This window comes from Chelonia mydas, chromosome 3 (assembly GCF_015237465.2).
Source record: "Chelonia mydas isolate rCheMyd1 chromosome 3, rCheMyd1.pri.v2, whole genome shotgun sequence".
NCBI classification, from domain to species: Eukaryota; Metazoa; Chordata; order Testudines; family Cheloniidae; genus Chelonia; species Chelonia mydas.
In genome coordinates, this window is record NC_057851.1 from 25,151,364 (window position 1) to 25,164,519 (window position 13,156).

Consider the following 13,156-nt stretch of genomic DNA (forward strand, 5'->3'; position numbering starts at 1 on the left):
AAGAATATGCAAGATTTAGACACAGCCTAGATATGTGTACCTAGAGAGAGGTCCAAGTTGAAGATGACACTCGGATTATGGGCCTTAGTGATTTGATCTGTCCCTACAGAGGAACAATTCTGAAACGGGGTAGCCAGTCTTGCCGACAAAGGTATAACAAGATCCAATGGCTGGAATTTGAAACTAGACAAATTTATAAGGCCCAAGTTTTAACAGTGAGGGTAATTAACCATCAAAACAACAAATGAAGGGTTGTGGTCTATTCTCCATCATTGGAAATCTTTAAATCTGGATTGGATCTTTTTCTAAAAGATATACTCATCTTCAGACACAACTATTTGATTTGAAGCAGAAATTAATTCAAGGAAGTCCTATGTTCTGCAGGAGGTCAAGCTAGAGGATCACAACTGTTCCTTCCCAGTGCTATCTTCCTCCCCCCACCCCCCCACCCCCGGCTCTTCCTTCCAGTCCCATTTTCCTTACCTAATCAGTCCATCTCCACTTCTCAGGATTCTCGTCCCAGTCCCTGTTCCAAAGCATGGGGACACTAGAGCTGTTCAGAAAGGGTCACTAGTATTGATTAATATGGGGAAAATGTATTTTTCCCTAGCCTTGTTCTCCAAAATGACTGAACCATTTGAGCTGAAATTTTCCAAAATAATGTCAGCCTGAGGCAGACAACTAGCATAGATAATTTTACCCCAAACTTTAAAGTTTAGCAAACCTATAAGCAACTGAGAAAATGGAAAGTGTTGGGTGATCTTTATAGGCAGAGCTACCCGCCCCTGTCTCTATTATATCCCTTGAATCAGGGTTAAGTCCAAAAACCCCCAAAAGAAACTGCACCTGAATAAAACTGTATATATAGAGAGAGAGCGTAAGGGCTGTCAATTAATCGCAGTTAACTCACGCAATTAACTCAAAAAAAATTAATTGCAATTAATTGTGGTTTTAATCACACTGTTAAACAATAGAATACCAATTGAAATTTATTAAATATTTGGATGTTTTTCTACATTTTCAAATATTTGATTTCAATTTACAACACAGAATACAAAGTGTATAGTGCTTGCTTTATATTATTTTTATTACAAATATTTGCACTGTAAACATGATAAAAGAAATAGTATTTTTCAATTCACCTCATACAAGAACTGTAGTGCAAACTTACAAATATAGATTTTTTGTTACATAACTGCACTCAAAAACAAAACAATATAAAACTTTAGAGCCTATAAGTCCACTCAGTCCTACTTCTTGTTTAGCCAATCACTAAGATAAACAAGTTTGTTTACATTTGTATAACTTCTATTTGTATCTTTGAAAATCTCTCCCTAATATTTTAATACCTATACCTATGGGAATTTTTATTTATCCAGTACAAACAATTACAGAATGATAGAATTTTAATCTGTTTTACTTTTGAGAATAAAACAAAGAAGTAAAACCAAATTTAATTGTTGTTTCTCAGTGTGTGTGCATGGGGGCGGTGGGGAAGGTTTGCAGAGCAACAATGCCGTTTCTAGCTTAAGTATTTTTCTCTGACTTTTTTTCTAAGCATCTTAGTGTGACCAGTTATTTTGTTTTCTCTTGCTGTGTTTTATGGTTCTCCCCTAACAAGAACACTTGAAGAAAATGTGTACAAGATCGCTCTTTCCTTGGCTCAGCGTTACAGTGTTCCGCTTTGGGAAGTTTATATGACACATCTTGAGTTTCTTTTCACTGATAGTGGGTAAGTGTTGAGGCTCATCTGAATTAATTTACAGTTCTGTTCCATTGAGGTATGACCCATTCCAAGAGAATTTTTGTGGCAGAAAGAAGCAGCTTTTGTTTACTAGATTTGCTTTACTTCCACATAGCATGCTTCACATTTTCCATACATTTACATTTTAATCAGGCCTTCCTTAACAACCCATAAGAGGATTAATGGAGGAAGGGTAGAAAGGCTCTTTAAGGCTTCATGAGCTCCCATCTACACCTCCATTGTTGTTCTTATTCAGCCTTTTGGGCTTTGGATCAATGTACAAGTTCCTACGGTTTCTTCAGTGTTTAGGCCTCTGTTTTCACAAAGCCCTAACATCACTAAATGCAAAGCATTTCTTCTCATACCTTAGCTTCTTAAAATCGTCTTATGATATGAAATTACTTTTTTCCAAATGAGTGTCAACTCACTAATGTCTAAGGCATTAAATATTTTATAGAATTTTGAAAACAGTTATATTCCTCAAGCAGTTCTAGAAGGTTCTTGTGCTTCTCCAAATTCGTGCATGCCGGGAGGATGCAGTGGGCCTATTAAATGACACAGAAATGTATATGCTTCATTCCTGAGGATTTCATGATGGTTATTCAATTTCCGTATTCATTGCATGTATTGTTAACAGTAGAGAAAAGTGGGAGAAAATGTAACCTAAAAGAATATTGCTATCATGTCTATGTATCTAACCCTACTAAATGCAAATTGTCTGAATTTTGTTGGAGAAACAGGTGTTGTGCTAAAAACAATTTAAATGTGTGTGAATTTTAGAATATTGATTAAGTTAAAAAGGTCATACTTTTGTATGTCTACTGACAATGTCATGAGCAGCAGTTCTGCGGAAAAGGACCTAGGGGTGACAGTGGACGAGAAGCTGGATATGAGTCAGCAGTGTGCCCTTGTTGCCAAGAAGGCCAATGGCATTTTGGGATGTATAAGTAGGGGCATTGCCAGCAGATCGAGGGACGTGATCGTCCCCTTCTATTCGACATTGGTGAGGCCTCATCTGGAGTACTGTGTCCAGTTTTGGGCCCCACACTACAAGAAGGATGTGGAGAAATTGGAGAGTCCAGCGAAGGGCAACAAAAATGATTAGGGGTCTGGAACACATGACTTATGAGGAGAGGCTGAGGGAACTGGGATTGTTTAGTCTACGGAAGAGAAGAATGAGGGGGGATTTGATAGCTGCTTTCAACTACCTGAGAGGTGGTTCCAGAGAGGATGGTTCTAGACTATCCTCAGTGGTAGAAGAGGACAGGATAAGGAGTAATGGTCTCAAGTTGCAGTGGGGGAGGTTTAGGTTGGATATTAGGAAAAACTTCTTCACTAGGAGGGTGGTGAAACACTGGAATGCGTTACCTAGGGAGGTGGTAGAATCTCCTTCCTTAGAAGTTTTTAAGGTCAGGCTTGACAAAGGCCTGGCTGGGATGATTTAATTGGGGATTGGTCCTGCTTTGAGCAGGGGGTTGGACTAGATGACCTCCTGAGGTCCCTTCCAACCCTGATATTCTATGATTCTATATATGAAATATAAGATTGTATTGGGGAATACATTTGGCTGATGCCAAGTTATATAATTAAGGATACAATTTTGTCATGGAAGTCATGGATTGTGTGACTTTAAAGGACCTCCATGACTTCTTTGGCTTCAGCCTGTACCAGAGCAGCAGGGCTGGAACAGCTGTCTAGCCCCCACCGAAGTTAGCAGTCTGTCGACAAAGCTGACCCAGCCACAGTGGTAGCCACCCAAGGGCTGGAGCCGCAGCCAGGAGCTGGGTTTGGGCCTAGAGCAGCAGCTGGGGGCAGCCTGGAGCAGCGTCCAGCACCCCCGATTGTCCAGTTTAGGAGATTATGTCCAACTCTTGGTTATATTGGTTAAAAAAAGGATAAATGTAAAGTAATGCACATTGGAAAAAATAACCCCAACCATACATACACTATGATGGGGGCTAATTTAGCTACAGCTAATCAGGAGAAAGATCTTGGAGTCATCGTGGATAGTTCTCTGAAGAAGTCCACGCAGTGTGCAGCGGCAGTCAAAAAAGCAAACGGGATGTTAGGAATCATTAAAAAAGGGACAGAGAATAAGACGGAGAATATCTTATTGCCCTTATATAAATCCATGGTATGCCCACATCTTGAATACTGCGTACAGATGTGGTCCCCTCATCTCAAAAAAGATATACTGGCATTAGAAAAGGTTCAGAAAAGGGCAACTAAAATGGTTAGGGGTTTGGAACGGGTCCCATATGAGGAGAGCTTAAAGAGGCTAGGACTTTTCAGCTTGGAAAAGAGGAGACTAAGGGGGGATATGATAGAGGTATATAAAATCATGAGTGGGGTGGAGAAAGTGAATAAGGAAAAGTTATTTACTTGTTCCCATAATATAAGAACGAGGGGCCACCAAATGAAATTAATGGGTAGCAGGTTTAAAACAAATAAAAGGAATTTCTTCTTCACTCAGCGCACAGTCAACCTGTGGAACTCCTTGCCTGAGAAGGTTGTGAAGGCTAGGACTATAACAGGGTTTAAAAGAGAACTGGATCAGTTCATGGAGGTTAAGTCCATTAATGGCTATTATCCAGGATGGGTAAGGAATGGTGTCCCTAGCCTTTGTTTGTCAGAAGGTGGAGATGGATGGCAGGAGAGAGATCACTAGACCATTACCAGTTAGGTTCACTTCCTCTGGGGCACCTGGCATTGGCCACTGTCGGTAAACAGGATACTGGGCTGGATGGACCTTTGGTCTGACCTAGTATGGCCATTCTTATGTTCTTATGATACCTTTGTTTCTAATTCTAATTGGTTTGAATTCATCACATATGCATAACAACAACCTTGTGAGGCAGGCAAATACTATACCCTTTTTAAAAATGGGTAAGATGGAACAATAAGAGGCTATGCCAATTTTCCTTATAGCAGGTTCAGATGGCAGTGCATCTGGCTCTCGGTATAAGTACAGAACAAAAGCAATGAAAATGAAGATGTTGGCTTTACATTTGAAATAATTTATGGAGCTATACCTTTCAGTACCACTTGTACCCCTTTTAACATTAACTATTAATTAAAATGCATGAAAAAGTTATCGTATTTTATAAAACATGAGACATAAGAGATAAAACTACTTATGCATGGAGTTGAGAGGTCTGAAGATGGAGGAGCAGACTGAATTTTTCTCTCTCAAAAAAAGTAAGAGGAAAAAAAGCTACAGCCCTTAAATTCAAACGTGTTCCTATACTATTTATTTCATTAAAATAAATTACACACAAGGGATGAAATCCTGGACCCACTGAAGTAAATGGCAAAGCTTCCACTGAATTCAGTGGGGCTGGGATATCACCTAAGGTTTCTGCCATTTTATTCATTCTCTCATCTATGAATTAGTATTCGTGGAAAACTATAATAAGTGAAATACAAAATAAGGGTCCTTTTTCCCAAATGAAATTAAAAAAAAATCTTTAAAAAATTGGTGTATAATAATATAAGATACTGCAGAACATGCTTTAGTTTACAGTAATCTCATTTTAAGGCTGATTGAAAGCATGTGGCCATTACAGTTTAATTCACTCTAGGGCAGGGGCAAGCAAACTTTTTGGCATGAGGGCCGCATCAGGTTTCAGAAATTGTATGGAGGGCCAGTTAGGGGAGGCTGTGCCTCCCCAAACAGCCAGCCGTGACCCCGCCCCCTATCTGACCCCCTCCCCGCTTCTCACCCCCTGACGGCCCCCCTGGGACCCCTGCCCCATCCACCCTCCCCTGCTCCCTCACCACCCCTGGAACCCCCGCCCCTGACTGCCACCCCATCCAACCCCTCCTCTCCTTCCTGACTGCCCCCCCTCCCCCCGGGACCCCTGCCCCATCCAACCACCCCTTCTCCCTGACCGCCCCCGGAACCCCTGCCCCCATTCAAGCCCCCTGTTTCCCGCCCTCTGACCGCCCCGGCCCCTAATCACCACCCGAACTGCCCTACCCTCTATCAACTCCCTGCCCCCTTACTGCGCTGCCTGGAGCAACGGTGGCTGGCGGCGCTACAGCCGCACTGCCCGGCTGGAACCAGCCACGCAGCACAGAGCACCGGGGCAGGCCAGGCTCTGCAGCTGCACTGCCCCAGGAACTCGCAGCCCTGCTGCCCAGAGCATTGTGCCAGCGGCACTGTGAACTGGGGCTGTGGTGGAGGGAGGACAGCGGTGGAGGGGCTGGGGGATAGCCTCCCGGGCCAGGAGCTCAGGGGCCGGGCAGGAGGGTCCCGTGGGCCAGATGTGGCCTGCGGGCCATAGTTTGCCCACCTCTCCTCTAGGGATTATTGTATTAATAATGCATGCCTTGTTACTCATTAATGTTGAAATGAAAGCAAGTTTATTCTAAGAGTTACTCACTGTTAGACAAATATGCAGTATTTGTATAAGCCACTTTATGGACAGTTTCTGAAAAGAGACACATTTTATACTAGTAATCATTTATTTTACTAGGTGATGACACTAATGATCACATGTTATTGTATTGTGCAATGAATCAGAATTTGTGGTGATGATGATCTAGGTTAAAATTACATTTTATGTTCTAAAGAAAAAGATAACAGCTTCTTCCTATAGAAGCTATTGAAAAGGGCTCAGAAGTGTATAAAACATGTAGGCACATTGTAATTTAGTTAACAGGGAGGTTTCAATATTTATCATGTGTCAGTAAATGTATTCTAATATCTGTCTTGACAAGATAATTCAACGAAAAGTGCAGATTCGGGAAGATTTAGTTTGTGGGTCCAAACTGTGCAAATAGCATAAACTTTGTCAAGGGTCAGAAAGGAAAATAACAGAATTTTATTTCATTAGCACTACAGAGCCAATACTGCTATGAAGGAACAAGGTAGTAGCATTGTCTTAAGCATCATTATCAAAATTGTCAGTTCTATATGTAGAATCTTTATTACAGTAAGAGGACCTTTATTCCAACTGAAACAATATAGAGTTTGCAGTTCTTATAGTGACAAAAATCATATTTAGGGTTGGAAACTGGGCATATTCTGTTTGGAAATCACAAGTAAATATAAAATGTCTCAATGTTGCTTCTACAGAGTCAGTATTCAGAATATAACTCCATTTAATAAACAAGAAGAGAGCAGAAAACATCTGACTTATTGGAAATGTATTGTGGTTAAATTCTTCAGATATGAGCTTGTCAAATTTACATTTTCAGCGTATTCTAGACATTTTCGTTTGTGGCTTTAATTCTGCCTGCATTTGTATTTAACATTGTTGTTTAGTTGTTCTTATCTGTACTAGGCTATTTCAAGAGATCTCTGGCCTTCCTGGTATTCTAAGTGTCATTTTCATTTTCAGTTAAATGTAATGAGTATCACTGGCAGGTTGACAGACGTGGAAAGTGCCACTACAGAGAGTAGGTACAGAATGGGCAGTAATACAGCAGGTTTCTTCATCCTATCCATAGATGTTTCTCAAAGCTGTTGCATGGGGCTCAGCACGAGGCATGAGAGGATAGCTGAATCTTCATGTGCATTAAATTTATGGGGAAATGCGTCAATGTGCTAACAGTGACTGAATGTATTTGAGAGATTAGGCTATCTGAAGGTAACCTCTATATGAGGACTATGTGCTGCACTTGCAGGGGAATGGATACTCTGGTCTAAGCATTATCTATCAACATCATCTATTGCTAGTATAAACTGTTATAAAATCAACAAAGCCTCAGTCTAGCATGTTCCACATGGAGAATCTTGTAGCGTCCTGGCCTAAGTCATTTGCCATGTCACCAACAGTCCAGCAGATATTAACTTTCTGGTCATTACTGAATCAAAAAAATGACCTAAAGATATGCCATTACCATTTCCCTTTACTGACCAAGTTCTCTGACTGTATTGTACATCTAAAGCATTAATATATCGTGCTTCAAGTGCATAGGTACCATGTCGCTAATGAATATCCTAATTCTGCTGCTTATGCCCATGCATGTGCACGTTCCTTTTTTATAATGTGAAGGTTTTTGCCATTTAAAAAAAATGTGGATAGCAAAATCAGGCAATTCATAATACGGAATAATTACTTTTTTAAATGGATAATTTAAAAAAAAATTGAACTATAAAAGCTCCATTTTCTTACCCTTTTAAAACTTAAAATCAGCCAAAATCTTGCTCCGTGATGGAGAACCCCCCCGCCAAGTTTCATCTTTAACTGAATTTATGCAGCAAACTATAAAACCTGAAAATAGATTTTTTTTTATGGAAATGGTGATCCAATATCTTTTGATGACATTGGAATGTAAAAGTATGAAATATTCTGTTGTAACTAATATGACTCTCTATATACATGTCTAAATAAGTAGTTTATTACCCAGCCTCTTGTCTTCTTGTTGCAAGAGCATGAATTATTTCAGAATTTCTTAAATATTTGTGATCAGTTTTTACCCGTCAGACATATGTACATGAAGTAGTATTCACACTTCAGAATCTGTTACGAAATTGAACCTTTCTGCTTAAGGGAAAAAAATGAGTTATCATGTCTCGTATGCATTCTAATACAAGAGGTATTTAATTTACTTGAGTGTCTAACCTTTAAAACAATATTTGTTTTACACACAGCTTATCTACTGGAGAAATAGAAGACAGAGCACAAAGTCTTGGTCTCTTTGAGACTTTGAAAACCAACCCTGAAGCCCTACATGAACACATGGCCAAATATGTTTACCCGGGTATTGAAGGCATAGATCACCAGCGGTTGCTTTATTATTTTACTCTCCTTGAAAACTGCGGTTGTTCAGAATTTGTAAAGCATGCTATCAAACCTGAAACTCACATACGGCTGCTGAAAAAATTCAAGGCCATTGCACCAGGTATGAGATTTATTGGTTTTGTACTCTATAGCTGTAGTTACTTATCACATTTATTCAGTTTTCTGAGTATTGACAAGGTCACACTTTCTAGTTTCAAATTATCAGGTGCTCTTTTATAAACAAATCAGATAGATGCAGGGAGCTCAATAGGTTTCTTATGCCTCAGAGGAAAATTAACCTTGTCTTTGGATTTATTGCATTTTAGATTAGTCTTTCATGGCAAGCTACAGCAAAATGCATTGCTGAAAAAAAATTAAACAGTGTTTTAATATTTCTAGTCTAGTAAATGTTAAATATTTTAGCTTATAAAAATGTTATGTAAATATGAAATGTCTCTTTCTGTAATTAAAATGAAATTCTCCATTCTGTGAAAATATGGGTTACAGTGTATGAAGAATCTTAAAAAACAAAAACAAGCACTTGAATAACATACTGTGGACAGAAATGCAGTTTATGTAAAATCTGCTCTTCTAAAACTACCTAAAATGCATTCTGTGTATTGGTGTGCCTATCAAAAATCTTAATTACATAACACATAATTTCATAGATGTTAAGCATTTTTCTTTTTAAAGTTCATAATTTTTAAAATAATGTTGTTTGATATTACTTTATTCCTCAGAAAGGGATACAATTTTAACTATTATTTTTCATCCAGCCTGGCAACAGGCATTTATGTAATTATATTTTTAAGCAGGGCTAATAGTGTCCGCATTATTAAAGTTGCCTGACACTTCCTATTATAAGACCCTCTTTTCAGTTGTGTATAACTTTGCCAAATTTTAATTGTTTGGTTTGAAACTTGACATGATAGGTGTCTTCCTCAAGCTGAATGTTTTTAGAAAACATTTCAATACACAGAATGGAGCTGCTCTGGGGATGAATGAGGGTTCCATAGTAAATGAGGTGCTGTCTTAGGACTCCTGTCTCATGCTGCAGAAATTGGAAGGTGTGTTGTGAATAATACAGGGGATTGCAGGACGAAAAAGGACTGTCTCATGGTTAAATCGTCAAATTCTGCGTTGGATAATTGGATTCTATCCCGGCCACTGCCAGAGAGTTCCTATGTGAAGCTAAGCAAGTCACTTAAAGTAAACTTTTCAGAGGTTCCCACTAATTGTTTGTGTTCCTCATTTTTTCAGTGCTCAACTTGGTCACGTGAGGTCTGATTTGCAGAGGCGCTTAGTCACAGCTACAGCTGAAGTCAATGTTTTAAATGTACACAGTGCTTTATAACGCTAACAACTCTTTTAAAAAAAATCAAGTCTTAAAGGCTTCTCAAGTTGAGCACCCAAAAGTAGTGTACTGTTTGACCTTAATCTCTGTGCCTCAACCCCCCAGTTGTTATGTGGAGATAATAATACTCCCTTATTGCACAGAGGTGTTGTGAAGATGGATTGATTAATTAAGCATTGAGATGCTATAGTAATGAAGACCATAGGAAAGACCATGAGGATATTAATAATTCTGTCTTTATAGCAGGGTTTGAACAGTGTGCTGTGAATTAAGGCCTGAGGCCACACATTTAACTATGAGGACAAAACAGAATATTGAATACTACTCATTCAGTGAGCACAGTTTGTCTATGCACTGAACGAGGCAGGGGTCCTGTGGAAAAAATAGCATTTAATCATGAAATTAAAATCTATCATAACAAATACATACAAAGGGGCCAAATTAAGGTTGTACAAATAGCTTTGTGGTATTTCCTAACTTTTGAGTATTTGACTTTGCAGCCTTAATAATGGTCTTGTACTACAGCTTTATGTGCAATATGTATATAAAATACATATGTACACACACGTTTACTTCACCCATGGTACTAGGAGCTCACGCTCCCCCTTTTCAATTGCTCATATCTTTCACAATAAAATTTAAGCCAAATTTTCTTTTTTTGTAAGTCCAAAGGTGATTTTTTGAAAGTTTGAGCATTTTTTTCTCTGCTATTCTCAATTAAATGTTCATTTTAAAAAATCATTATCAAAATTTTGCTTTTGAATGATTTACTTGGCTAAGCCTAGAAACATCAAAATGTGATTGATTTCCAGACATATATTGTATTTAAAAAACTAATGTGTCTGAAGAAATGTTATGAATCTTTTTAAAAATAGCACTTTTTCTGTTTGTCTCTCCTTTGCTTTTTTGTCATTAAGTACATGCAGCTCCATCAGTAGCAGAGTTGAGGCTGGGAGCTTGCAGAACTTATAAACTTCACAGAAGAGACAGCTGTGAAAAGCCATTAGCATAGGCCCAAGATTGAAGAATTTTAAAAGTTCCAAAGCGGAACATATGTAGATTTCTTTATTTCTGTGTGTGTGTTTGTTCTAAATTGGGAAATTAAATGTTAAAAACAAGTGTTATAACACTACTGCTGAAATAATAAGCATTCAGAAGTCAGGAAATTATAAAAGTTAAAATTGTTCCAACAACTTTATCTTTGTCATGGTGTAAATAGTATTCTAATCTGTTGTCTTTTTTATATACATTTTTAATATATTATTGATTTGTTGTTAATGTATATTACAGTATTATATGATGGCTGAATTACGGTTGTGGGAGTAGTTTTAACATTTGCATTTCTTGGCTGCTGTGTACTTGCATCTTTAATCTTGATCTTGCCCTGTTGCTAGGGTTTTTTTTTCTTTTCCCATTTACCACAGTCATGGTATTATTATTTGTACAGCACCATAAACATGCATAGAATTGTAAAGACAAAAGACGAAGTCCCTGCCCTGAGGAGCTTACAGTCTAAGGCCTTGTCTACACTACCAGGGTAAGTCAACCTAAGTTACACTGTTCCAGCTACATGAATACCATAGCTGGAGTCAACGTAGCTTAGGTCGACTTATTGTAGTGTCTGCACCACGCTGCGTCAACGGGAGAGTTTCTCCCATCGACTTACGTTACTCCTCTCCTTCCAGTGGAGTACCGGAGTCAACAGGAGAGGGCTCTGCAGTCGATTTAGTGGATCTTCGTTAGACCCACTAAATCTTCCCCCGGTACATCAATTGCAGCAGTGCTGATCCCCAGGAAGTGTAGACATGACCTAAGGCTCCCTGAGCTCAAGGAGACTCCTGAAAGTTAAGCATGTGTAAGCCTTTCCAGAAGGGCCCAAGTGAAAGCAAAATGTTTGAAGGATGTAGATAAACATATATCTGGCAAGAGAGGGTATGGGGCTGAGTGGAAGGGCTATAGTGTAAAGTAATGCTACTGAAGATGTTCCACCAATCTCTCAGGGATAAGGTTTTTGGACAGAGCAGGGCTTGTTTTCTTTTCTTCACAGATGGGCACACTAAGTCTTTGTCTTCACTGACACACACTGTTTTTACAGCAAGATAACTAATATGATTGTTATCTCACTGTAAAATCCTAAATGGAGACAAGGCATTTGTAGTTCTTTTCACGAGGTAGCTAGGGAAAGTCAGTACTACCCCCTGGCAATGGGTGACCTTGCCTAGTTTATGTCTCTGTAAAACTAGTGTCTTGTCTCCACTCTTTTTACAGTGAGATAGCTCATGCGTGTTAGTTTTCCCTTGGTAAAATCCTGCTTTTTGTCAGTGAATGCAGAGGTGGAGATTCAGGTTTTTTAGGCTTTAAAGGAATTTACATATATTTGTAGCCAGAGATGTATCTGTATATGCACTTGCTTCTCTGTGGATAAACACATACATGTATATGTACTTGGTGTGGGACTCGAATAATTAAAAAAAAAAAAAGTGCTAAAGTTTCTTGACAGTCTATTATCACTAGGAGTTTAAACCCGTTGATTATCAGCACATAGAGGCATCAACAGCCCTTTCTACAGTACAGTCTGACAAAATGCATCAACCCTAAGTTAGAATGGACTTTGTCTAGAAAAGCTGTGGAGATGATAGTTCTGTCAGTGCTCTTTCAGTCCTTGTTTTTTTTTTTTTTGTAGGTAGAATGCCAGTTACAGTCCTACCTGTTGAATAGATGCAACTTTAATAACTACTTTTGTTTTTCTCTTTCTGCCAATAGATCTCAATTACAAAAAACTAACAGATGAAAATGTAAGCCCTTTGGGAGTATTGGAGCCCATCCTTACAAGTCAGAACATCTTATCCATTTCCAAACTCGCTCCCAAAATCCCTGAGAAAGATGGTAGTATGCTCTCTCCAAGCTCTGTTTACACCATCTGGTTACAAAAACTCTTCTGGAATGGAGATCGCAAGCTCATTAAAAAAACACCAGAAACAACACCAGAGTGGTTAAGTGCATATGATGTGTGTGCAAAGTACTTTGATAGACTCTACCCAGGAGATATTGTCACTTTCCTTGATGATGTTACCTTTTCTTCAAAGGCTGTTACTAAGGTAAATATAATCCCTTTTACAAAAGAATTGCAAGTTTGGTTAAGCTGTTTAGATAATAAGTTTCATAAAGATAGTCCATATCTCATTTTTATCACTTTTTCTTCTAGGGAAATGTTGAATTAATGAACTGTATTAAAAAACAAAAACAAACAAACAAAAACCCAAACCTTCATTTTCATGTCTAAAATTGCTACTGTGGAAAGAAAATCTGTGTTTTAATTTTACATTT

The 13,156-nt window shown here is 38.6% G+C and overlaps 1 protein-coding gene across 4 annotated transcripts in view; it reads left to right on the forward strand.

Annotated features, from left to right (window-relative positions):
• Positions 1-13,156, forward strand: part of NBAS (NBAS subunit of NRZ tethering complex) — a 374,358-nt gene that overhangs the window by 247,210 nt on the left and 113,992 nt on the right. For all 4 annotated transcript variants that reach the window (XM_037894042.2, XM_043542251.1, XM_043542252.1 and 1 more), the window contains 3 exons: positions 1,622-1,732; positions 8,346-8,596; positions 12,593-12,927. In XM_037894042.2, the coding sequence (XP_037749970.1) occupies positions 1,622-1,732; positions 8,346-8,596; positions 12,593-12,927 (697 nt within the window). The remainder of the gene's footprint in view (positions 1-1,621; positions 1,733-8,345; positions 8,597-12,592; positions 12,928-13,156) is intronic.